Below are 24,933 nucleotides of genomic sequence, written 5' to 3'. Positions count from 1 at the left end.
CCCAGTCCTCCTTTTGTTGTGTGCGGTTTCCCAGCAGCAGCAGCAAGAGGGCTCGGTTTCTCTGTAGTGGTTGCTCTGCAGAAGAACCTGCTGCTGCCGCTGCTGACTACAAAAGCTGCCCGCATCGGTAACGTGACAGCTGTGCGGGCGGTTTCCAGCTCCAGTTCAAAGCCCCAGCGATAGCTCGGGGGCTGGCGGCTAACAAACCGCCGATCGCTTTCGGTTCTCCCCACCCCCGCATCGGGTTTCCCTTTCCCCGCCCGTGCCGTGCAGGGGGCGGAGCGGGGCGGCGGGGCCTTGGCGCGGGCTCGGTTTCGTTTCTCCGGGTGGCTGTGGCGGGATGCTACATCCCAGCCGGCTGCTCCGGCTCACGCCGCTGCCCCGCGCGCTCTCCGCCATGGCGGCGCCTCCCGCGGGCGGCTCCGGACAGTGCTTCGCCGTGGAGGGGCCCGGCTCGGACCTGGTCTGCTTCACCCTCAGCGCCAGCGGCCGCCCCGAGCCCCGCTGCTTTGTGCCCGCTCCGGGGAGGTGCTATTCCCTCTGCGTCCCCGCCGCCCCTAGCGTCCCGATGGCCAGGCTGCACCGGCGCTTGCAGCAGAGGCTGAGGCAGGGGCCTTTCGAGGGGTGCCGGGTCCTGGGGCTCCTCTGCTACGGGGCGCAGGCTGCGCTGGAGAAGGGCTTCCTCATCCAGGACCCGCGGGGGGGCCCGGAGACCGAGCGCGCCCTGGAGGAACTGCTGCGGGGCCTGGGCGAGCTGCCGCCGCCGCTGCTGGGCGTGTACGAGGCGGGCGAGCGGGGCGAGCTGTGGCAGTGCCTGTGGGCCCTGCGAGGGGCGGGCGGCAGAGAGCTGCTCCGCAGAGCCCGCGTGGTGGCCGCTGAGGAGCCGCCGCTGCACCCCGCAGTGCCCGGCCTCAGCCACGCCGCCGTGTTCCACTCCCTGGAGGCCGCCCGCAGCGTGGTGGAGCAGGTAAGATCCCGGCCAGGGGCCGTTCAGAGGGAAATGAAACTCAGCCTGATTGCACCTGCTCGGCTCCCCAGGGGCTCTGCGCCTGCCGCCTTCTCGCAGTGCAGCCCCGGCACCGCCAACGTCGAATTGACATTGGCCTAAGTGAGGGGGATCAGGTCCATGATCTATTTTCCCTGCTTAACCTCTGGGCCTGCTTAGCAATTGGAGTCTCCATCTGGGACACTGCATCCTACTTCTCCCAGGGTCTTATTTTTTATGTAGAAGTGATGGGGCTTGAATCTGATCTCACAGCCCAGAGTCATTCTACTGACTTAAGTGGACATTACTTCTGAATGACACCAGCTTACATGAAATCACGCACAGGCCAGAATGCTGTTGAATCATAATAACTAGCACTTTTCATCAATAGATCTCAAAGTGCTTTACAAATGAGGTATACATGACTATCCTCATTTTACAGAAGGGGAAACCAAGGCACAGAACAGTAAAGTGACATGCCAAAGGTCACCCAGCAGGCTTATTGCAAAGCCAGGTCTCCTGAGTCCCAGCACAGTGCCCTATCCAATAAGCAAATCTTCCTCTTTTAAGTTCTTGAGTGTAATAAGTTACATGTACATAAACAGGTTACTTTTAGTAAATGATTAATGAAGTCCTATCTAAAATGCTACCTCCTTGCTTTCAGATAATTTTTCAGAATAACTTTAGCAGCCCTTACACCTGAGGAGTTTACTCCACCTTTCCTTACTGTTTTCTTCTTGCTTGTTTTTTTTTTTTTTTAATCATACCCTTATTTTCAATAAGAAATAGAGCAGAATCACCACATCTGGGCCAAAGATTGGGATTGTTCAAATCAAAGACTTTGATTCTTGTGTCTGTCTTAAAATTGTATTGTCCTTCTGTATTAAACTGCACCCTTTCCAGTTAAATATAGTCTTTTGAAAAATACCTGTGTACCAGATTGCTTGTCGAGTAATCAGTATTACATTAATTACAGTGCACATCGTTCATCCCTGAAGCCACAGCTGTCCTTGATCTAGTGGATAAATGCCCCAAGCAGTCAAAAAAGGGAGAATTTCCTGTCATAGTTATTGAAGGATTAGATGCAACAGGTAGGTGCATAATGTGAATATAGAATTACAACTGAATAATTGTTAAAATAATGTCTGATGTGACTTCTGTGCATGCTTAAGGCTCATGAGATGTTCAAAAATAAAACTTCAGAAGTGCTTGCTGGAGTCCAGAAGAGCAAGTCACAAAGATTAAAATTCTCCGCCCAGATTTGCATCTCAACTCCAAAGCAATTTTTCACTTCAGATGCAAATTTCCTACTAATGTCATTGGAAGAGTACTCATGTAGGCAAAGTCGAATATTGGAAACAAGAGCTGTGGTGCACAGTGCAGTCCTTAGTCTCTTGGAGAAGAGGAGAATCAAGGTACTTTTGAGCAATCATTAATTGCTTTTCCCAGAACAGTACTGTATATGCCTCTTAGGGTGACCAGACGGCAAATGTGAAAAATCGAGATGGGGTGGGGGGGGTAATAGGAGCCTATATAAGAAAAAGACCCAAAAATCGGGACTGTCCCTTTAAAATCGGGACATCTGGTCACCCTAATGCCTCTGAAGAGCTTTGCCTTCTGTATTTTCAGTTGTAGGGAACCATCCAAAACGGGGAGCAAAATTCATCGTGGTGTCACTCCACTGAAGTGAACAGAATGATACCAGGAATTAATTCGGCAACATCTGTGTACCCTGCCATGTTAATAACGTTATTGAAACTGAAATGTAGAGAAGTTACCATATGTGTAGATGGCCTAAAGGGCAATAAAGTCAGGCTAGGCAAAAGGGGGAAATGACTCTTTGACTAGGTATTACATTTCCAAAGCAAGGGTGTTCTAAGTGGGGTTTTTATAATGTAAACAAACAAACACACCTTAGACAAGTCCCATACCAGCTCAATCTCATTGGAGCACAACATACAACCACCTTCCTGAGATCACTTCTTGTGTCACTGCTGTATTCTCTTTGATCTCTTCAGCAGAGCTCCAAATCCTTAAAGAGACAGGGTGCAGGTAAAGATAACCCCTCCAGCAAATATAACTCTGATATACTCTTATGGGTACTACATAGAAACTGTGATAAGAACTTGAATAGTCAGATAGAAGCGTACTGTGACATAGTCGAAACCCTATCCTCTAACAACACAGTCAAGATTCGTAGTAAGATGCTAGATAAATATATCAAAATGTGTTTTCCAGCTTAAAGGATAAGAACTTTTTTTTGCATTTTTAAAAATGAAAGCTAATTAAGATGTGCCATGCTATGTCTCAAGATTTTTTGTTTGTTTTTTATTTGTATGTTAACTGCAGGCAAAACAACTGTAACCCAGTCGGTCAATGACTCACTGAATGCACTTCTCTTAAGGTCACCACCAGCTTGTATCAGCCAGTGGAGGAAGACTTTTGATGATGAACCAACACTCATCAGGAGGGCATTTTATGCTCTGGGCAACTACATTGTTGCTTCAGAAATAGCAAAAGCATCCACCGAGTCACCTGTGGTTGTAGACAGGTTTGTAAAAAAATATTTTCCTGTTGTTTGAATGTGACCATCCAGTCTTTCAGTGGGACAAACAAAGCTACTTGAGTTATCTTTCTTGTCTTTAGCATTACTTTGGTGGTAGCCTGGAAAATATTTATGTATTTCTACTTAATTCTGATTGGTGGTTTAAGTACATATGAAAAAGGCAGCTTGATAGTATTGTCTTCAACCACGCATATTATGATATTTGTAGGCCATCAGATTCACCAACATTCTGAGGCTAGTTCATGATAGCATGCTCGAAAAAGTCTGCTTAGATGGTGTTCTTGCTGAACCATTTCCTATCACTAAAGATATTAAAAACAGTGCTGTGTAAATGGTCCATTTTTGTATAATTTCTTGTATGTAGTAATGCTCAGTGATGCTATAGGGGATCTGAGCGCTGGTATTGGGATACATTTTCGATCCTCTGGAAAATTATTTAATCTGAGCAGGCTTGCACTGTGAAGGTCTTTGAGGCAATTGTTCATGAACCGCTGTGTGCTGGTGACTGTGTTCTAGAAGCACATACTTTAGAAGAGACACAGTTTCTTATGGACAGATTTGCAGAGTTTGCAGAAAGGTACAGGCTGACAATCTGAAAAAGATGGAGGTCATGTATCAACCTGTGCCAGGGAAACCCTATGTGAAACAAACAGTCACCATCAGCAACACAGCGAAATGCCGTTACAGACTTCTGCTATCTTGGCAATACATTGTGAAATGATGTTACTACATCCAGATAAGGAGCTGACAAGTCATGTCAACAAAGATAGTTAATCATTTGACAGATTTTCAGGCAGAGTCTGGCAGCAACATATTAAGCTTCAAACCAAGTTAAGTCTAAAAAGCAGTTGTGCTGTCCAACTTGTATCAGTGTGAAACCTTGACCTGCTACATCATATAAGCTTCTAGAAGAGTTCCATTTATGACATCTGCATGACATATTCTGCATCAAATGGCATGATAAAGTTACCAGTAATGAAGTTCTGTAATGTAGTCACTGCACAGGGATTGAAGCCATGCTTATCTCATCACAGTTATGGTCACATATTGAGGATGAGTGACACTAGAATGTCAAAACAGTTGCAGTTTGCTGAACTGAAAGTCAGCAACCGAGTACAAGGCAGCCAGAAGAAACACTTCAAGGACACACTGTGAGTGCATTTCTCACCAGCTTGTATAAGCCAGTGGAGGAAGCATAACTTGAAACAGTGCAGCATTAGCATTGACATTGACAGCTGTGAGTCATCAGCAACAGATGGATCATGCTGGTGAGCAATAGTAAACCAAGAGGTTCCCAGTTCAAGATTTACCGCCGTATGGATCTTGAGGCACAGCGGCTGAGTTGTAAACAGTGGTGGACTCATCCGGCACAGATTGTAATCTCTTCCTCAGCATCGAGCTACCTATGCACGTCATACGGAAAGGACTGCCACTCGCACATCGGCCTTTTTAGCCACAGTAGTACCGTCATCAGCATCAACTTGAGTCATGAAGCACAACAACCAGATTATTATAGCAGCTGAATGTCTCAAAAGACGATGCTGTAGCTACCAAAGCAGTTCCATTACTGTGTTGCGAATAACTAAAAGTCCAGGTCTCGAACAGCCAGGCGTAGTGCAGGCAAGTACTGTGCAAGATTCCTTAATACACTACTGCCTATTTGCAACAAACCTGAAGAGAGTGCAGACTGCCAATTGCAGCTGGCTGTAAGGATGTTTTAGATGAGTGTAAATTGAAGATACAAAGGTTGCAGATCTCTTGAAACACCTAGATAGATTTATATGTGGGTCTTGGGAGGAGCCAGTGGTTATGGTATATGTAGGTACCAATGACATAGGAAAAGGTAGAGGAGAGGTTGTGGAGGCCAAATTTAGGTTTCCCAGTAAGAGATGAAATTCCAGGACCATCATAGTAGCATTCTCTGAAATGCTTTCAGTTCCACACACATCACCAGTGAGACTGACAGAACTTCAGGGTCCCAATTCATGGATGATTTGATGGTGTTTGGAGGAGGTATTTAGGTTTAGTAGGATCCAGTGATCCCTTGGGAAAAGGAGGACTATGTAATCAAAGAATGGGCTCCACCTGAACTAAAACAGAACCAGATTGCTAGCATGTAAAATTAAAAAGGTTGCAGGTGAATTTTTAAACTAAGGGCTGGGAGAAAGCCGACTGGTGCAGAGGAGCACACGGTTTGGACAGACACATACCTTAGGGGAGAATTTGTTACAGGTAAAAAGGAGAGGATAGAAGAGCATAAGTATAGGTAAGAACTGAAGAGAAACAGTGAAACAAAAAAGAGTCCCGTTCAGTTACATAACATGAAGTTAGAGAATTAAATATTGAACATTTTTATAAGTACTTATTAAATGAGGATATTAATATAATAGGCATCACAGAAACAATCATAATCAATGGGACACAGTAATACCAGGATACAATATATAGAGAGGAATGACAGAGTAGGTTATGCTGGTGGGGGAGAGGCACTATATGTGAAAGAAAGCATAGAGTCAAATATAGTAAGAATCTTAAGTGAATCAAACAGTAACACTGAATCTCCATGAATATAAATTCTGTGCTTGAATAATAAGAGTAAACAGTAGGAATATAGTGCTGATCACCTGATCAGGATGCTGATGATGATTGAGAAATGCTCAGGGAAATGAGAGGCTACAAAACTAGAAAACCCAATACTAATGGGGGATTTTGACTAGCCCCACATTGACTGGGAATATTTCACCTCAGAACAGGATGCAGAGATTACATTTCTAGACACCATTGATGAATGCTGCTTGGGACAGCTAGTCCTGGAACCCTCAAGGGGAGAGGGAATTCATAATTTAGTCCTTTGTGGTGCACAGAATCTGGTTCAAGAGGTGAACATAGCTGAACCACTTGGTAATAGTGACAATAATGTATTGAATTTAACATCCTTGTAGAGGGAAAATGCCAATCACAGTAACATTTCACTTTCAAAAAAGAGAACTACACAAAAATGAGGAAGTTAATTTAATGGAAATTAAAAGGAACGGTCATGAGTAAAATACCTGCAAGCTGCCTGGAAACTTTTTAAGAATACTATAATATAGTTTAAGCCTCTGTGTCCCCCCTCAACCGCTGCCCCAAAAAACCAAAACAGTAAGAGAGCCAGAAACAACACCATAGCTATATAACAGAGTAAAAAAGGCAGATACAGACAAAAAGACGTCCTTGAAAATCTGAAGTCAAATCGTACTGGGAAAGTAGAAGGAACAAACTCTGGCAAGTCAAGTGTAAAAGTATAATTAGGCAAATGAAAAAATAATTTGAAGAGCAACTAGCAAAAGACACAAAAACTAGCAGCAATTTTTTTTAAGTACATCAGAAGTCTGAAGCCGAACAAACCATCAGAGGGGTGACTGGACAGTTGAGTTGCTAAAGGAGAACTCAAGGATGACAAGGCCATTGCAGAGAAGCTAAATTAATTATTTGCATTGGTTTTCATTGTAGGGAATGTGGGGAGATTCCCACACCTGAGCCATTCTTTTTAGGTGACATATCTGAGGAACTGTCCCAGATGGAGTTCTCAGCTGAGGTTTTGGAACAAAACGATAAATTAAACAGTAATAAGTCACCAGGACCAGATGGTATTCACTCAGGAGTTCTGAAGGAACTCAAATATGCAATTGTAGAACTACCAAATGTGATATGTAACCTATCACTTAAATCTGTCTCTATAACCAGATGACTTGAGGATAGCTGATTTAACATGGATTTTTAAAAAAGGCTCCAGAGGCAATCCTGGCAATTACAGGTCGGTAAGCCTAACTTCAGTACCAGGCAAATTGGTTCAAACTACAGTAAAGAACAGAACTATCAGACACATAGATGAACACGATAAAATGTGGAAGAGTCAACACATCTTTTATAAAGGGAAATCGTGCTGCATCAATCTGTTAGAATTCTTTGAGAGTACCAGCAAATATGGACAAGGGAAATCCAGCTGATACAGTGTGAGTGGACTTTCAAAAAGCCTTTGACAAAGTTCATCACCAAAAGCTCTTAAGCAGAGAAAGGAGTTAGGGATGAGGGAAGATCTCTCCTGGATCAGTAATTAGTTAAAAGATAGAAAACAAAGGTTAAGAATAAAGCTAGTTTTAACAGTGGAGTGAGGTAAATAGTGGGGGTCCTCCAAGGATTCGTAGTAGGATCAGTGCTGTTCAATATATTCATAAATGATCTGGGAAAAGGGGTAAACCGATAGTAAAATTTGCAAATGTTACAAAATTACTCAAGAGAGTTAAATCCAAAGCTGACTGTGAGGAGTTACAAAGGGATCTTGAGTTGCTAAAGGAGAACTCAAGGATGACAAGGCCATTGCAGAGAAGCTAAATTAATTATTTGCATTGGTTTTCATTGTAGGGAATGTGGGGAGATTCCCACACCTGAGCCATTCTTTTTAGGTGACATATCTGAGGAACTGTCCCAGATGGAGTTCTCAGCAGAGGTTTTGGAACAAAACGATAAATTAAACAGTAATAAGTCACCAGGACCAGATGGTATTCAAAATTACTCAAGAGAGTTAAATCCAAAGCTGACTGTGAGGAGTTACAAAGGGATCTCACGAAACAGGGAAAGAAAATGGCAAATGAAATTCAGAGTTGATAAATGCAAAGTAATGCACACTGGAAAACATAATCCCAACTATACATACAAAATGATGGAGGTATAAATTAGCTGTTACCACTCAATAAGAGATTTTGGAGTCATTATGGGTAGTTCTCTGAAAACATCTGCTCAGTGTGCAGCGGCAGTCCAAAAAAATAACTTTAGGAACCATTAGGAAATGGATAGGTAATAAGGCAGAAAATATGATAATGCCACTATATAAATCCATGGTATGCCCACACCTTGAATACATCTTGCATTTCTAGTTGCCCCATCTGAAAATATATATTAAAATGGGAAAAAGTACAGAGTAGAGCAGCAAAAATGATTAGTGGTATGGAACAGCTTTCATATGACGAGAGATTAAGAAGACGAGGAGTGTTCATCTTGGAAAAGAAATGACTGAGGGGGATATGAAAGAGGTCTATAAAATCAAGAATGAGGTATAGAAAGTGAATAAGGAGGTGTTGTTCACCTTTTCCCTGATTCTTGTGTTACGTGGTGACACAATGAAATTAATAGGCAGCAGGTTTAAAACAAACATAAGGAAACACTTCTTCACACAATGCACAGTCAACCTGTGGAACTCATTGGCAGGGATTGTTGTGAAGGCAAAAAGCATAACTGGGTTTGAACAAGAATTAGATGAGTTCATGAAGGATAGGTCCATCTATGGCTATTAGCCAAGATGGTCGGAGATGCACTCTCATGCTCTGGGTGTCCCTAGACCTCTGACTGCTAGAAGCTGGATGACAGGAGATGGATCACTTGAAAACTTGCTCTGTTCTGTTCAGTCCCTCTGAAGCATCTGCCAACAGCCACTGTCAGAAGACATGATACTAGACTAGATGGACCATTGGTCTGATGCAGTACGGACATTCTTATGTTCTTATGAAGTGACTGAATTTAAAACACACTTAGCCCTACAGAGATGAAAAGATAGCAGTGCAGGTGGAGAGCAGTCCTCTAAATCCCCTAATCTGTGCAATTTACTAGTTCATTAGCATAATCAAGAAATGTTATTTCCTCAATTCTTCTGTTAAAAATATGAGTACTCGTTTTGTTGTAATGGTGACAAATTGGTATGGCCATCCTGAATGAATGAGGAGAACATGGCTTGACATGACTGAACTGCGAAAGAGGGTTCTGGAAGCAGAATCCTTCTCATACCATCAGGCAGATGCCAGAGGTGAAACTGACTGGCTCCATGCGGCATGTATGATCAATACTGATCCTTGAGTCCTTTCCATCTTTATGACTCAGCCTAGATTAACATCGCCAAACTGAAGGAAAATAAAGTGAAATGATAACAGATTGGGATATGGAAATACAAACTAATTAAAGCACACTAGACCAAGTAGAACAGTAAACTAGACTGATAATATCTGCAAAAGGTATGCTTGCTCAAAAGTATAAAATTGTTGAAAAAGCTGTAGAAAAACTAAGATCTCAGATGTGTGTTTGGTATGATGTTGTATGTCAAGTAACAGAATAAAATGGAGTTAAATGGGCAATGTTATTTTGAATTTGTAAAACTGCAGTGTTACTCCTTATATGCTTCTGTTTTAAATACCAAATGTGTAAGCAATATAAAAAAATACCAAGCTTTGCGAAAAACTTATAGAATTGAGTTGTTGTATGATGCTACTAAAATCGTAAGATAATGCTATAAGTTTTATAAAAACCAGAAAAGGAGACACATGATCTAATAGTTAGCATACAAATTGCAGGTATGATTGATGTGATATTAGAATTATGTTTGGTAATTTAATATCAAATGTGGGATTGTTGGGATGGTGCCAGATTGGTGTGCCCCAACTGAATTAAAGGTGAGAACATGGCAATACCCCTCTGCCATGTAGATTGGCCAGACTGGACAGTCTCTATGCAAAAGAATAAATGGACACAAAGCTGACATCAGGAATCATAACATTTGAAAACCAGTAGGAGAACACTTTTTAACCTGTCTGGTCACTCAATAACAGACCTGAGGGTGGCAATTTTGCAACAGAAAATCTTCAAAAACAGACTCCAACAAGAAACTGCTGAACTCGAATTGATATGCAAATTAGATACAATCAACTTAGGCTTGAATAGAGACTGGGAATGGCTGAGCCATTACAAACATTGAATCTATTTCCCCATGTAAATATTCTCACACTTCTTATCAAACTGTCTGTACTGGGCTATCTTGATTATCACTTCAAAAGTTTTTTCTCTTAATTGGCCTCTCAGAGTTGGTAAGACAACTCCCACCTTTTCATGCTCTCTGTATGTGTGTATATATATCTCCTCCCTATATGTTCCATTCTCTGCATCTGAAGAAGTGGGCTGTAGCCCACGAAAGCTTATGTTCAAATACATTTGTTAGTCTCTAAGGTGCCACAAGTACTTCTATTCTTTTTGCGGATAGAGACTAACACAGCTGCTACTCTGAAACTAGATTTTTCAAGGAGCTCATCCCACATCTAAGAACCAAGATAAGTGGCTAGATTTTCAAAGAAGCTGAGCAGCAAATGTGATTGATCTCTTTAGAAAGTCTGGCCATAAGTGTCACAGTGAGAACTGCTGGGTGCTGATCATTTGAAAATCTCGTTCTGAGCTCTTTCAAAAATCAGGCCCTAAGGAGTCTATTTTAGATGTACTGAGTACACACAACTGTAAACTGTGGTTAATCAGTAACTCTGAAAATAAGGCTCAATCTAACTTCTTTGTTTTTGTTTATGCGTCTTCATATTTTTCTTCCCATTTTCATGACATGTATTTATTCAAATGTGTGTATTTTTATTAAAGAAGGAGACATAGGCTGGACATCTGAACTCACACCTATCTTCATATTGGAAAAATAACCATAATCAGGTAAACCAACTGATCTGTTACCTGAAAAAAAGTGTTAATAGTTATTTGGTGTCCTAATGGAAGCAGCTGTCAAACAAAACTTCCTCATCATAGAATCATAGAAGATTAGGATTGGACGAGACCTCAGGAGGTCATCTAGTCCAATCCCCTGCTCAAAGCAGGACTAACATCAACTAAATCATCCCAGCCAGGGCTTTGTCAAGCCAGGCCTTTGGAGATACCACCACCACCTCCCTAGGTAATCCATTCCAGTGCTTCACCACCCTCCTAGTGAAATAGTGTTTCCTAATATCCAACCTAGATCTCCCTCACTGCAACTTGAGACCATTGCTTCTTGTTCTGTAATCTGCCACCACTGAGAACAGCCGAGCTCCATCCTCTTTCGAACCCTCCTTCAGGTAGTTGAAGGCTGCTATCAAATCCCCCCTCACTCTTTTGCAGACTAAACAAGCCCACTTCCCTCATAAATCATGTGACCCAGCCCCCTGATGATTTTTGTTGCCCTCTGCTGGATTCTCTCTAATTTGTCCACATCCTTTCTGTAATGGGGGGCCCAAAACTGGATGCAATACTCCAGATGTGGCCTCACCAGTGCCAAATAGAGGGGAATAATCACTTCCCTTGATCTGCTAGCACTCCTGGCAGTGCTCCTACAAATGAAGCCCAGGATGCTGTTAATCTTCTTAGTAACAAGGGCACACTGCTGACTCATATCCCTAGGTTCTTTTCTGCAGAACTGCTGCTTAGCCAGTCGGTCCCCAGCCTGTAGTGGTGCATGGGATTCTTCCATCCTAAGTGCAGGACTCTGCACTTGTCCATGTTGAACCTCATCATATTTTTTTTAGCCCAATCCTCTAATTTGTCTAGGTAACTCTGGACCCTATTTCTACCCTCCAGCATATTTACGTCTCCTGCCAGCTTAGTGTCATCTGCGAACTTGCTGTGGGTGCAATCCATCCCATCATCCACATCATTAATAAAGATGTTGATCAAAATGGCCTCAAGGCCAATCCCTGGGACACTCCACTTGATATTGACTGCCAACTAGACATCAAGCCATTGATCACTACTCATTGAGCCCGACAAGCTAGCCAGCTTTCTATCCACGTTTCTATCCACTTATATAAGTGTTTCTTTAATGGAGGGAAACGCTTATATAAAATAAATTAATAACCTTTAATAAAGCTCCTTTTCTGTTCACATGTTTGCACATGTGGTTAAGGACTGGACTGCACATTCCCTACCAAATTTGTTGCATCACCTAAGCATTAAGCAGGATGATTAGTATCCACAAAATACGTTTTGGGGTTTGGATTTTGAAAAATAAAAGTGAATGTTTCTGATTTTGGTCTGGCTCAGAAAACACAAACTTACTGGTTTTTGGTGCAAGCTTGGATTTTATTGGAGATAGAGAAGTGTTTGCCTAATACATAACCTCTTTCTAATGTTCTACTTAACAGTAACAAATAATAATTAGCAAAGAGTCCTGTGGCACCTTATAGACTAACAGACGTTTTGGAGCATGAGCTTTCGTGGGTGAATACCCATCCGACGAAGTGGGTTTTCACCACAAAAGCTCATGCTCCAAAACATCTGTTAGTCTATAAGGTGCCACAGGACTCTTTGCTGCTTTTACAGATCCAGACTAACATGGCTACTCCTCTGATAAATGATGATAATTAAACATTTTGTTTTATTAATTTGATCAATTATTTATGAGTACAAAATCCTCATGGTCCCCCACGCATTGTGACTGTGTATTAGGCTAGCATTATTAAAGGGTACTGATTTCTTTTACATAAGTAGTTCCTTCTATTAGGAGGTTTTATCATGTTAATTTTTTTAAATGGTCATGTATGCATCTCACTCCTATATCTTTTTCTGACAGGTATTGGCACAGCACTGCTGCCTATGCAATTGCCACTGAAATAAGTGGAAAAGTGCAGAATCTTCCTCCAGCTCACCATGAGGTGTACCAGTGGCCTGAGGACCTGCTCAAACCTGATCTTGTCCTGCTGTTGACAGTTAGTCCTGAGGAGCGGATCCGGAGACTGCAGGGACGGGGGCTGGAGAAAACGGAGGAGGAAACTGAGCTAGAAGCTAACAATTTGTTTCCCCAAAAGTATGTCTTAATAACGAATAAGAGATGGAATCCTCACCCAATTAAAATCAATAGCAAAATTCTCATTTACTCCATTGGGGCCAGGATTTCCATGCCTAGACTGTCCTGTTACTCAAGTAATACTGACTGACAAGGGTATATCTTGCCGGTTTTAGTCTCTGGATATGCTGATGGGCCTCAAGTGAGGAATAACTTCCTTACTCCCCCAAGTTCAAAGAAATTCATAGTGAAGGTGGAGTTTTGGCCCATCTCTAGCAATTACTGACATTTTTGACGGCTGCAAGAAGCCAGAAGCTTGGTTTTAGATCTCTCATGAAAGGCTGCATTTTCACCATCACCATGCCCTGTTGTAGTAACAGAATAACTGTCAATGTGCAGAAGTATTTCATAAGGCTGAAAACTCATTATTCTTTACAGAATTTAGCTTAAGCTCTTTTTTTTGGAAAATTCTATGGGTGTGCAATGGTGACCACTTTCATAAAACAGTTATAGAACTTCTCAGAATTTAATTATCTGATTTTGTGAGCTAAGCTAGATTTTATAAACCTAAAATTGACCTTGACAATGATGTATTAAGAGACCCTACAAATCTCACTGTTTTCACCAACTTGTAAAAATCATGTTTTATGCTCCATTAATTACATATGATCATGAACTAAAAAAAAACTATTGGCTTGGGTTGAAATCATCTTTCCTCCTTGGTGAAGAAATAAATTACGCACAGAATGGAGTTCTCTAGGTGTTATTCCAGAGGATTTCACAATAGTGGAGTGGAAAGGGGGCATCACCTTAAATATTACTTAGATATTAGACATCCAGAAATCTGTTCAAATCTCTGGGTATCTACATGAAGCTGTGTCACTCTCCAGGACCCTCTTTACACTGGCAGCACAGCTTCCTTTTCAGTAGCTTTTTGGTAGCTCTCATTTTCCCTGGGTGTTTGGTGGCATAGAAGTTGCAGAGCTGGGAAATGAGGAGCTTAATACTGCAGTACTCCACAGTAGCTTCCATGGGAAGGTCCTCAGGAGCTTCCACATATCTGGAGGTGTATAATGCCAGGTAGAATAACCATCCTCCCAATTTTGACCTAAACCACACTCAGCTACACTCCTCTGCAAAAACAGAGCCCGAGCCCCACACACTTCATGCAGTAGGATCTGGGAAAGAGCAGGGGAGTGTGTGATGTGTGTAGGGGGGAAGGGCAGTATGATGCTGTTTGGCTTTCCTTCTATTATGCCCTTGGCTGTAATCTCTGTACAATATCTTGCTTTAGATATGGCCCTTAGTTATTACTGTTCATTAGATACAGTCAACCTGGATTTGGGAGTCAGGTAGAAGCCTGAGTGGTTTGAAATGATTCGTTTTGCAGGAGTAGAGAAAACAACCTCCTTCATTGCTCACACACCCCTCAGAGGCTAGTTGTGGAAGAGCCATGTTTAATAAGAATTAATTGCTTGTGGACCATGCAGCAAGGTTTTCATAGTATTGTTTGCATATGCAGCAGGGAGGAAGATAAATGGAAGGTGTGAGAAAGTTGTCTCACAGGAACAACAAGCTCCTAGTTGAAATCAGATCAGAGAAAAAGGAGCCTGTGTTGGGGTTATTGTATTCCTCCATTACAAAACAAACAGACCTGGGGAGAGAAACATCCTCTGCAATGTCTCAGGAACATGGTTTGGCGGTGAGTGTGCATATTGTGAATCCCATCTTCATAAATAACTGTTCATGTTTTGTTGTGCCTTGTGGCACGCTGCAATGTATTTAATTCTTGGCTTCATTCTAGAATTTTTCTGCAGCCAGTGCATTTTCAGAGTCAGATATACCTTTTCATTTCATGGCAGTTTGTAGTTATAGAATTAATCACTTGCTATATTTTTATGTATTTATTTTTTTAAAATAGAGTTGAAGAGTCATACAAAAGGATGGAGAACCCTAGATGCCAAGAGGTTGATGCCAGCCCCTCGAGAGAAGAGGTTCTGAGGACTGTTTTGTATCTAATTAAAAAACACTGTGGTTCATTATAGCTGCTTTTGTGTGGCAACATTTACAGTGAGTTGCTTTTGTGTCCTCTTTTTTTCCTCCCTGGAAATGCACTGCACTCAGCTCTTTTCCATCCAAATAAGCTGTTCCAGAATTCTCAGACAGAAGAGTCTCCCCTTTCCTAAACAGTGTTTTTATACTAACTCTTTCATTGCTGGCTAATGTACTTTTGTATATAGAGCAAAACACAACTCACATGCTGTCCACCATCTCTGGTGCAGCCACTAACAAATCATTAGAGACCAACCAGGTATATGAGCTGGTAATAGGAATGTGCTGGCATTTCTAACAATGTCATTGTATTCCATCACTGCATAGAAAACCTGATCCTGCATTCCTTGCATACCCAAACTCCAAGTGACTTCAGTGTGAGTTTTGGGTGTGTAAGGAATGGAGAATCAGGAGGAGAATCTGAAACTCAGTCTAGCAATAAAGCCTTTAAATGATCCAACATTCAGAAACCTGGAAACCACAGTCTCAGTGTTGGTTACTAAAATTGGAATTTGGATATTAGAGTGACGGGCATCCTGCAGAGGTGTGAAATAAATGAGGGCCTGATTTTCCCAAGTGCTGGGTACCAATAACTCCTGTGGAAGACAGTGGAAGCTATGAGTGCTCATGCTTCAGTACCAGGCTTTGAAAAATCAGACCCTGAGTAAATAAATACAAATATGTCAATACAAAAAAAGGAAAGATCTGAATTGCAGGTCAAACCATTTAAAAGAGAGTTAGGTGGAAGGGGGGCAGAGTCTGCATACTGGCACATTAGAAACAGGGACCTGAGTGAAATCAAAATATAAAACATTTTGTAAATAATAAACAGAATATTTTTCTAAATAGATTTTTTTCCCCAAACCTATTTTTAATGCATTAATGTTATTTCTCAATGTTATTTGCTGGCCTTTTGATGGAATTAATATAAAGCAGAAAGACATGGAGAATCTACTTGCAACATTCATTTTAGTCAGTTTTTTCAGCACTTTATCTGTACTGAGGTATGTTTTATGCAGAGGCAGCTGGACACCATCTCTGCCCTGCAAAGACTTATGCATAAACTCAACTTTATACACATAAGTACTCATGTTGGGGCTACTCACCAGGCATAAAGCTGAACATGTGTGTAAGTCTTTGCAGGATCAGGGCCTAACTGAAATTCAAGATGGAAACCTAAATTAAATGGCATTTTATTTCTAATCTTGTTTATATTTGTTCCTTTATTAAATAAGCACAATTGCTCTATAAATATCTCTTGTCAATAAATGTTCTAAAAATGTGTACATGATTGTGACTGAACATGGTATTACCTTCCATCACAGCAAAGCGTGTGTGCAAGGGAGAAAAGTGTATTTACATTTTATTTGGTTTACTTATTTTTAATTACTTGTATTGCATTAGTGCCTGGTGGCCCTCTACACACACACACACACACACACACACAAAATAGGAACTCACAATTATGATTATACTGTACATCTGAAGAATTCAGATAATCAGTTTTGGATAAAGGAATTTCAGATGTGGAGAGCATAACCCAATTTGGATAATCAGAGGTTCAATAACTGGTTTATTTGTCCTGTAGCTTTCAGAGTCTTACTTCTTCCAACCTTACTGAATGCTCTGCCTATGGAATGCAAGTACTCCTTGGTCAGGCAGAGCACCAGTAAAGCCAGGCTGTTCTTCTGCCTTTCCTGGATGTATTGATAAGGAGGGTAAATGTAGCTAATAAGATCTGAGTTACACACACAAACTATAACACTTATGGATTATTCACATTCCTTGGAGCTAATTTACTCGTGATACATAGCAGGCAGTACAATAAAACAAGATTGCTCAAGTTAATGTGTTCCTTTCTTTTCTCTTTACTTTGTTAGAATTAAAGCTCTGTATGGAGTATTGCACGTGGCCCATCCAGAATGCTAAAGATAATGATACAGATACTTGATAATTATTGATGGCTATTGATGATTTCTCTAACCTCTTTCTTACACAGATCCCAAAGCACTTTACAAATATTAATTATATTTTACAAACCTCCCTGGAAGGTGGGTGAAAGAAGTATAAGGGTGTCTCTTTAGCAGCCACTGAAATGCAGCTCCCCTCAGGTATGGAAGCAGTAGGACTAAACTATTTAGAACAGGAAGTGAAGAATATCATACCCAGTTGTGGCTGCAGGTTAGGTAGGTGGTACATGTTTAATTTGGAACTTAACTAGGTCGCAGGGCTCAGCCACCCCATCTTACAAAAAGTGCCAGGGGAGGAGGTAAATGACCTCAAGGAGGCCTCAGAGCCCAAGCTCTGACAGCTGTGCAGCAATTGTATAGTCCTGCAGCCCAAGTCAGTTGACAGGGACCAGCTGTGGGTGTTTTACTGCACTATAGACATACTGCAAGAGGCCAGGATTTTGATTTAATCACTTATGTAAGCCTAGGCTTAGGCTTGGTCCCATATAGATACAGCAAGAGCACCATTTATGGCTTGATCCTGCCAGTTGCTGAGCCAGTAAAGTGCTTAAGTACATGCTTAACTTTAAGCATGTGAATAGTCCCATTAAAGTCAATTAATCCAGCTCCAACTGACCAATTATCACTATTGTAGCATGGAAGTGTGTCTTGTAGTAGGAGCTATGCAACTACTGATCCATACTGAACCCTGCTGTGCCTGTTATTTACAAGAAGGAATGCCACCACAGCGCTCCAGCAAGTAAAAGAGGGGTTGCAAGTTTATTTTATAGTACCACTGCAAATGTTTCCCCTCCTGTCTTATTTGCACCTGTCTGAGGCTCATTTTTCCTGGACTAGGTATGAGCAGATATTTAATCTCAAACCCTCTCAACTGGTAGGGAGCTTGAAATCAGGAAATTTGTCCAAGCTTTCCCCATTCTGTAGAAAAACAGCTTCTGGACATGCCAAGCAGAATGGAAGGGTTTCCTTTGAGCCTAGGTGGCCCCTGAGCAGGTTTCTCCCTTAGCCCAGTGTACCATGAGGTATTTTTGCCTTCTGCTGCTATGAGACAAAGCAGGAAATATGTTTCTTTGGTCTCATCACTGCCAAATTGGGAGGTGAACAGCCACCCATCCTGAGAAGACACTGTCCTTAGTCAGAGACTAACGAAAAATGTCTTCAGTGGAGTTTAGCTCTTCAAGACTCTGATTTTGAAATACAACACATTTCAGGAGCCTCTAACAAAGTGGCTGATGCACTCTCCTGGCCCAACTGGCAGGGATAGGGGCCAAGCAAGCCAGAAATGTACAGGGAGGAGAAGAGGAGACTTCATCTCACCTGGCAGCTGGACCCAGGCCCCTCCCCAGTCAGACTCTCAGGCAGCTGCTGCGCAGCCACCTGGAGTGGCAGGTGTGAGAAGTGGCTGGTCCTGCTCCCTGCGTGGGTCCGGCTGCCAGGGACAGGGGTCAAGTGTGCCAGGAGGCAGGCACAGCGGGAGAAGGAGAGAGCTCTCCCCCCATGCCCAGCAGGCGAAGCAGAAATTGGGGTAGCGGGGCACTTTACCCCAGCTTGCAGGACAAAAAATCTCACTCATTCCTGAAACAGACCCCTAACCTCTGGCTGAGTTGTTTAAGTCCTCAGATCATGGTTTAAAGGCTTCAAGTTACAGAGACTCCACCATTTACACTAGTATAAAGCTGCAAGTGACCTGTACCCCACGGTTTCTGCCAATCTGACCAGGGAAAAATTCTTTCCAGACCCAAATATGATCAGTTAGACCCTGAGCATGTGGGCAAGTCCCCACAGCCTGACACCTGGAAAATAATTCTCTGTAGTAACTCAGAGGGCTCCCCATCTAGTGTCCCGTCTCCAACATTTGGGGATTTTTGCTACAGCAGTCACTGATGGGCCACATACTACTGTAGGCAACCCCATCATATCATCCCCTCCATAAACTTATCATGCTCAGTCTTAAAACCAGATGCTTTTTGTCTCCATTGCTCTTCTTGGAAGGCTGTTCCAGAACTTCACTCCTCTGATGGTTAGAAACCTTCCCCTAATTTTGAGCCTAAACTTGTTGATGGCCAGTTTATAGCCAATTGTTCTTGTGTCCACATTGGTGCTTAACTTAAATAACTCCTCTCCCTTCCTGGTATTTATAGAGAGCAATCATATCTCCCCTCAGCCATCCTTTGGTTAGGCTAAACAAGCCAGGATCTTTAAGTCTCCTTCATAAGGTAGATTTTCCATTCCTTGGCTCATCTTAGTACTCATTCTGTGCACCTGTTCCAGTTTGAATTCATCACTCGTAAACATGGGAGACCATGATTGCACAAGTGAGTGCTCTGAGTATGCATCAAGGTAGAAAAATGTCTCTGTGATCATTTGAGCTTTCTCACTCTTGATTGTTTTTGATTTTTTTACTGGACTCAAGCATATAACTGTCCCACATATGAGTATTCCCCAATAATGTAATGTATGCATAATTCCTGTGTAATGCATGTGTCATGTATATAATGCTATGTTTTAAGAGGTTTGTTTTATTGTCTATGTAACAGTAAGTAAGTGGAAAACAGGCTATTTAAGAGGAGGAAGGTCACTTACATTTTTCCTTTAGCTAGCAACTGTGTAACCCTTCTGCCTGGTGGAGCTGGCAGCTACAAGGTCCAGGTTCAATATCTAAAGGTTTCTCTTAATACAAAACAGACTCATCTCAAGCTCCCACCCAGAATCTTGGAAAATTAAGCAGCACCCCGGGATGCTTCTAAGAGGCAATACTTCCCCACTCGCAAGAACTGCGTCTGTGCATAGCAAAGAACACTTTTAATAAAAAGAGAAAAGGAACCTTGAATTACTTTGGGAAAACACCACAACCATGATTCTAAAGCATGTGACCATAAGCAAAATAAATACCCACCCTGGAGTATATCGGGCAGTGTCCTTTGCCTAATTTCTCACCTTGTGGGGTGAAAGTCTAGCAAACGAATGTTCCTTTGACACACTGCTCCCGTCTCCCTCCACTGCACCCGACTCACAGTTCTGCCCTTGGTCAGCAAAGGCCTTGAGTTCAGAAATACATTCACATGCGTTCACCTCCCACCCCATGGAGCAGTGCCAGTGCTGCAACTGGCTCACATTTACTGATATTTACCACTGCCATTGTTCACTCTGCTGCTTCTGGTCCTCTACAGCTGTTAGGGAGGCGGAGACCATCTCCCTGGCTCCCACAGAGAGCCCTACTTGGATTGGCATAGGATTTAGCTTAGAAACGGGAAAAAAGCTCAATTCCATGTAAGAGAAACAGATACAAAATATAGCTAGAGGGCTGGTTGAAAAAAATTTCCATCAAATCCTTTCTGTGATGAAGAATGTAGTAAGATGAGGCCTTGAAACATAAACTCTTGTATCAAAGGCCCAGTCTGAAGCCTGAACCAAAGTACTTCCAGGCATTGCTAAGCAAAAGCTGGACTGTGAGCCAAAGGCAGGCCCCTTTCACAAAAGTTGGCGAGAAGAGGGTTGTTAGAAGCAGGTGCCTCCACACATAAGTGCTAATAAGAGGAACTTGTGCCAAGATAGCATCAGAACACTCCACAGAGAGGAACAGGCAGGTGCATCTTAAAGACAGGTCAAAAAGACAACATGATGGATCGATTTGTTTGAACTGACATGATCAAAGAGGGAGACAGCCCCCAGTGAGCCAAGGGGCTGTACTTCAATACGTCAGTAGGGATGAGTAATCTGTCCTGTATAAAAGTAGGCCCCAGAGTGCACATCTTTGTCTAGCCTAGGGGGCAGTGGAAAGTCCAGCCACTGACTGAGCTGACCCATTGCCAGGGGGCACAAATTCATAGTATGTCTTGTAGAGTCTACGGGAAACTATTACTGTGCATTGTTTGACAATAAACCTGGCTCGGGTTCCTTCTTATATTACTAGAGTCTGTGGTCTTTGGGGGTTCTCTCAGGGTCTGCTGTGCCAGCTATCTGTGCAGAGCTGGGGCAGCACATAGAGGGAACACGCACGCAACCGACTGTTATCATCATTGAACAAGAGCAGAGCACCACACCGGTAGCTACTGACAACAGAAAATGATGTTTTTGATTAAATAAAAATGCAGAAAGTGTCTGCTTTTCTGATGAAAAAATCAAAATTTTCAGTTTTCAGGCAAATATCCTTTTGTTTGAAATGAAAAGTTGAATTGAACCAGGTCTGCATGGCAATTGTAATTGTAATAGAGTTTGAATGTGCTCTCCGCTGACATGTAGTGATGAGCTGTGGAAGAGGACTTTAGGAGCTGATCTTGTTTGCATGGGCACACCCACCCTGCCTAGGTGCTTAGCATGATGGGACTGCTTGCCCAAATGGTCACTTTTGGCTGGTATTGGATTCCCAGTCTCCTTGTTATTGGGGCAGGAATAATAAAGAGTTGTTATCCTTGTTGTGTGAATTGAGGGCAGCAAAATAGTACTTGGCATAGCCCTGTGGAGGGACTCACCCTCAACTAAATGACTCTCACTAAGCAGGGGACATGGGTTCCAAAGCCCAGTGAATGGACAGAGGTTGGGGATAGGTGCTTGTACCTAGGTGTGTGGGGCCTGCTTAAGGGTTACAGATACTTTTTGAGCTGTTCTCTTTGCACTGTATAATAAAAAAACTACTTTAGGCTCAGTTGAGAATCTTCTTCCCCACTGTAGAGGTGAAATCACTGATACTTAGGTCTGAGTATTAGAGCTGCTTTGGGACAGTGTCTCTGATATAAGAGACTACCCAGTGTGCAGCAGCAGTAAGGCTCCCCCTACTAACAGCTGAAATCATGGAGAGCTGTGTTAAGCGGTGGGCAAGTGGCTGGCAGGGTGGACAGCAGAGAAATGCAGGGTGGCTGGTGGAGAGGTGAACATTAAAGGGACTTTTGGATTGCTGAACTTAAGAACCTGAGGGGAAAAGGATATTGCCCAACTTACTTGAGGGTGGGTCTTCTGTTTATGGTCTATGTTTATGAACCCTGTTTGTGGTGTTTTCCCAAATTAATGCTGAGTTACTTCCCTTCTTTTATTAAAAGTTTTTTTGATAAACACAGACTCTGTGCTTGTGAGAAGGGAACTATTGCCTCAGGTCACTGGGTGGAGGCTCGAGTCGGTTTTGTATTGTATTGTTAAAAAGAAACCCTACATACTGAACCCGGCCCTTGTTGCTGCCAACTCTGACTGGCCGAAGGATTACAAAATTAAAATCACATCAGTCATTCATCACTGTGCTCTCTGTAACAAGATGCACATTAGATGCTACAAACACAGAGTGAAATCTCATCAACAGGAATGTCATACCAGGAGCAAGGATCCACAAAGGGACTGAAGTGCTATGATGCTGAGCATTGTAACACCTAACCCTGAGACACCTAGAAAATCACAGGAATGCAACTGTGATTGACAAAGCGTGAATTAGGCACCTAGGTTCCCTATACAATTCATGGGGAGAGATAGGCATCTTAGCCTGTGATCCACAAAAGCCAGCATGCTAGGCAGGAAGCCATCTAAGCTAGCCAATCGGAGATACTGATGAGAGGGTTGTGTCCTAAACCCTGTCCCTCCCTCATAGAGAGGAGCCTAAATCTGTGCTGCAAGTAGGTGCCTCTCTCTGCTTTCAACACACCACCGGGAACCCTCTCCTGGTCAGGAGGCTTGGACACCTAATGAGTTAGGCATCTGCTTCATTCCACACAAAACGGCTAGAAGAGGCGGTTCCACTGTTGTCCACCTTATAACATTTAGCTTAGTGATTAGAATATTCACCTGGGATGTAGGAGAGCCGGGTACAATTTAAGAGTCATTGATGGAGGGGAACTGGACTCTGAGTAGCCCACCTCCCAGGAAGGTGACCTAACAACCAGGCTATAAAATCATTCTCTGGCTGGCAATGTAAAGGAAAACAGGAAAGCGCTAGCTTTCTTGTTTTTTTCCTGTGTCAGAGTGGCATAATGAGGATCTCAGCTTGAGATCTATTTTACTTACCCATTTAAAAAAAATGTAGGACAATGATTAGCAAAACTGTGTGACTGTCATATATGAAAGTCTGAGCAATTTAAAATTATATTCTACTTTACTTTTATTTTGGTATTTGGTGTTCTGTAATGTAATTTAAATGATAATCCAGGATTATAACTGGAATGCAGGGTATTGGTTACCAGGTATTTGTAAGTTAACTTTCATATGTTTAGGAAATGCTGAACAGTTATTTTGATTTTTTCTGTATGGTAGTTTAAATGAATTACAAAAAATAAGTGAAACTGGTGTGATTATATTGCATTATTTTGACAAATAAATATGCAGAATTTTGCAGAATTTTAAAGTTATTTGGAGCAGAATTCCCCCAGGCATAAATGTAGCAGATTAGCCACAGGGACTTAACAGTAAAATCATATGTCCCTGCCTCTAGGCCTATTCTAGAAAGAAACAGCTGTTTGGGGAAGTTAGAAATTTGCTTGGATTTGGCTTGTTGCCCCTTCCTACAGAAAGGGGGAGTTCAATGCAAATTGCTTCCCAGTTTAAGCTCCCTAGTCAGGTCTGTGTTATGGCTGAATGTGAGAGGGAAATATCAAAATCCAATTTGAATGGATCCCGAAGAACTGGGACATCAACAATGTTTGTGGTTTTCTGCTGTCTCCTGGCATCCAAATGATATTAATACTGCATGCATCATCTCTAGAGATGGTATGAGTCAAAGTTTGAAGCTGGATCTGAACGTCTTCAAAGTTTGTGGGTGTTTGGATCTGAGATTTTGGTTTGTGCTAATTACTGATGGTCACTTTGGGCTTTGATATTTAATTCCACTGCAGAGTTAAGGGAATCTCCAAAGTGGATATGGAATCTATTATTCTGGTTTCTGTGTATGGGCACTACTCTCATCAGCATTAATGGGAATTGTGCAGACGTTAAGTCAACAGACTTTCCCAACCTATTCACTACTCAGATCTGAGAAGGGAATTTTGCTGTAAGTGGGGGGAAAAAGGGTTAAACATTAGAAATATAATTTTTCTCATGTATTTCAATAGGAAGAATAACATTCCTAAAAGAACTTAAATATGTGTGAAATATCTGAAAATGTTTTAAGAAAACACTGCCAGTGTAAATGACATTATTGGATAGTAGCATAGGGAAGCAGCAGCACCTCCTTCTGACACATTCCTCCTATTTCTATATCAAACACTTCCCTTTTTGGAGACTATTTGCCTTCTCCACATCAGCAGCAAGGATCTCGACTTGCACTGCTTTGGCCTAGTGGTGGCATCTGTAGGCAAATATAACTTGATTATCCCCAGTGATGTGTGTGGAGACTGGCAAAGGAGGGGAGTCTCTTGGTATTGAGAGTATTTTTCTGCTGTGATGCTAATTCGGAGGCAGCCCCACTGTGCTGTGGAGCCTCCCCTGTAGGGCAGTTCTGGGGCCAAAAGAGAAAGTCAGGATACTGAACCCACTGAAGCCATGCTGAGAACTGCATGGGGTGGGGATGCAGCACAGGGGTCTCTGGCAGATCCCCCAAGCTTGATGTGGATCTGTGTGCTATGGGGGTCTTATCTGCAAGGTGACCAACACCATCTCTTTCTGACTAAACAATCTGGTGGAGACTGTTCGGGGAAGCTTATAGAATAGGGTGACCAGATGTCCCGATTTTATAGGGACAGTCCTGATTTTTGGGTCTTTTTCTTATATAGGCTCCTATTACCCCCAACCCGTGTCCCAATTTTTCACACTTGCTGTCTAGTCCCCCTATTATAGA

At 42.3% G+C, this 24,933-nt stretch overlaps 1 protein-coding gene across 2 annotated transcripts; it reads left to right on the top strand.

Moving 5' to 3' along the window:
* CMPK2 (cytidine/uridine monophosphate kinase 2) lies at positions 1-16,493 on the top strand. 2 transcript variants are annotated; one of them, XR_007774027.1, is made up of 6 exons: positions 1-967; positions 1,962-2,076; positions 3,335-3,536; positions 12,949-13,182; positions 14,684-14,863; positions 15,083-15,233. XR_007774027.1 is itself a non-coding variant. In XM_050950858.1 (5 exons), the coding sequence occupies exons 1-5, from the start codon at positions 341-343 to the stop codon at positions 15,204-15,206; spliced, it is 1,302 nt and encodes a 433-aa protein (XP_050806815.1). In that variant the 5' UTR covers positions 6-340; the 3' UTR covers positions 15,207-16,493. The 2 variants fall into 2 exon arrangements, 1 of the variants encoding a protein (XP_050806815.1); XM_050950858.1 differs by lacking the exon at positions 14,684-14,863 and having other exon boundaries at positions 6-967; positions 15,083-16,493.
* The last annotated feature ends 8,440 nt before the right edge of the window (positions 16,494-24,933 follow it).

Source organism: Gopherus flavomarginatus, chromosome 4 (assembly GCF_025201925.1).
Source record: "Gopherus flavomarginatus isolate rGopFla2 chromosome 4, rGopFla2.mat.asm, whole genome shotgun sequence".
NCBI classification, from domain to species: Eukaryota; Metazoa; Chordata; order Testudines; family Testudinidae; genus Gopherus; species Gopherus flavomarginatus.
This window is presented reverse-complemented; position numbering and strand designations above follow the sequence as displayed.

Coding starts and splice junctions, on each gene's coding strand:
- CMPK2 (XM_050950858.1), top strand. CDS start 341: ATGCTACATCCCAGCCGGCTGCTCCGGCTCACGCCGCTGCCCCGCGCG. Junction 3,537..12,948: donor TCACCTGTGGTTGTAGACAG/GTTTGTAAAAAA, acceptor TTTTTCTGACAG/GTATTGGCACAGCACTGCTG. Junction 13,183..15,082: donor AACAATTTGTTTCCCCAAAA/GTATGTCTTAAT, acceptor TTTTTAAAATAG/AGTTGAAGAGTCATACAAAA.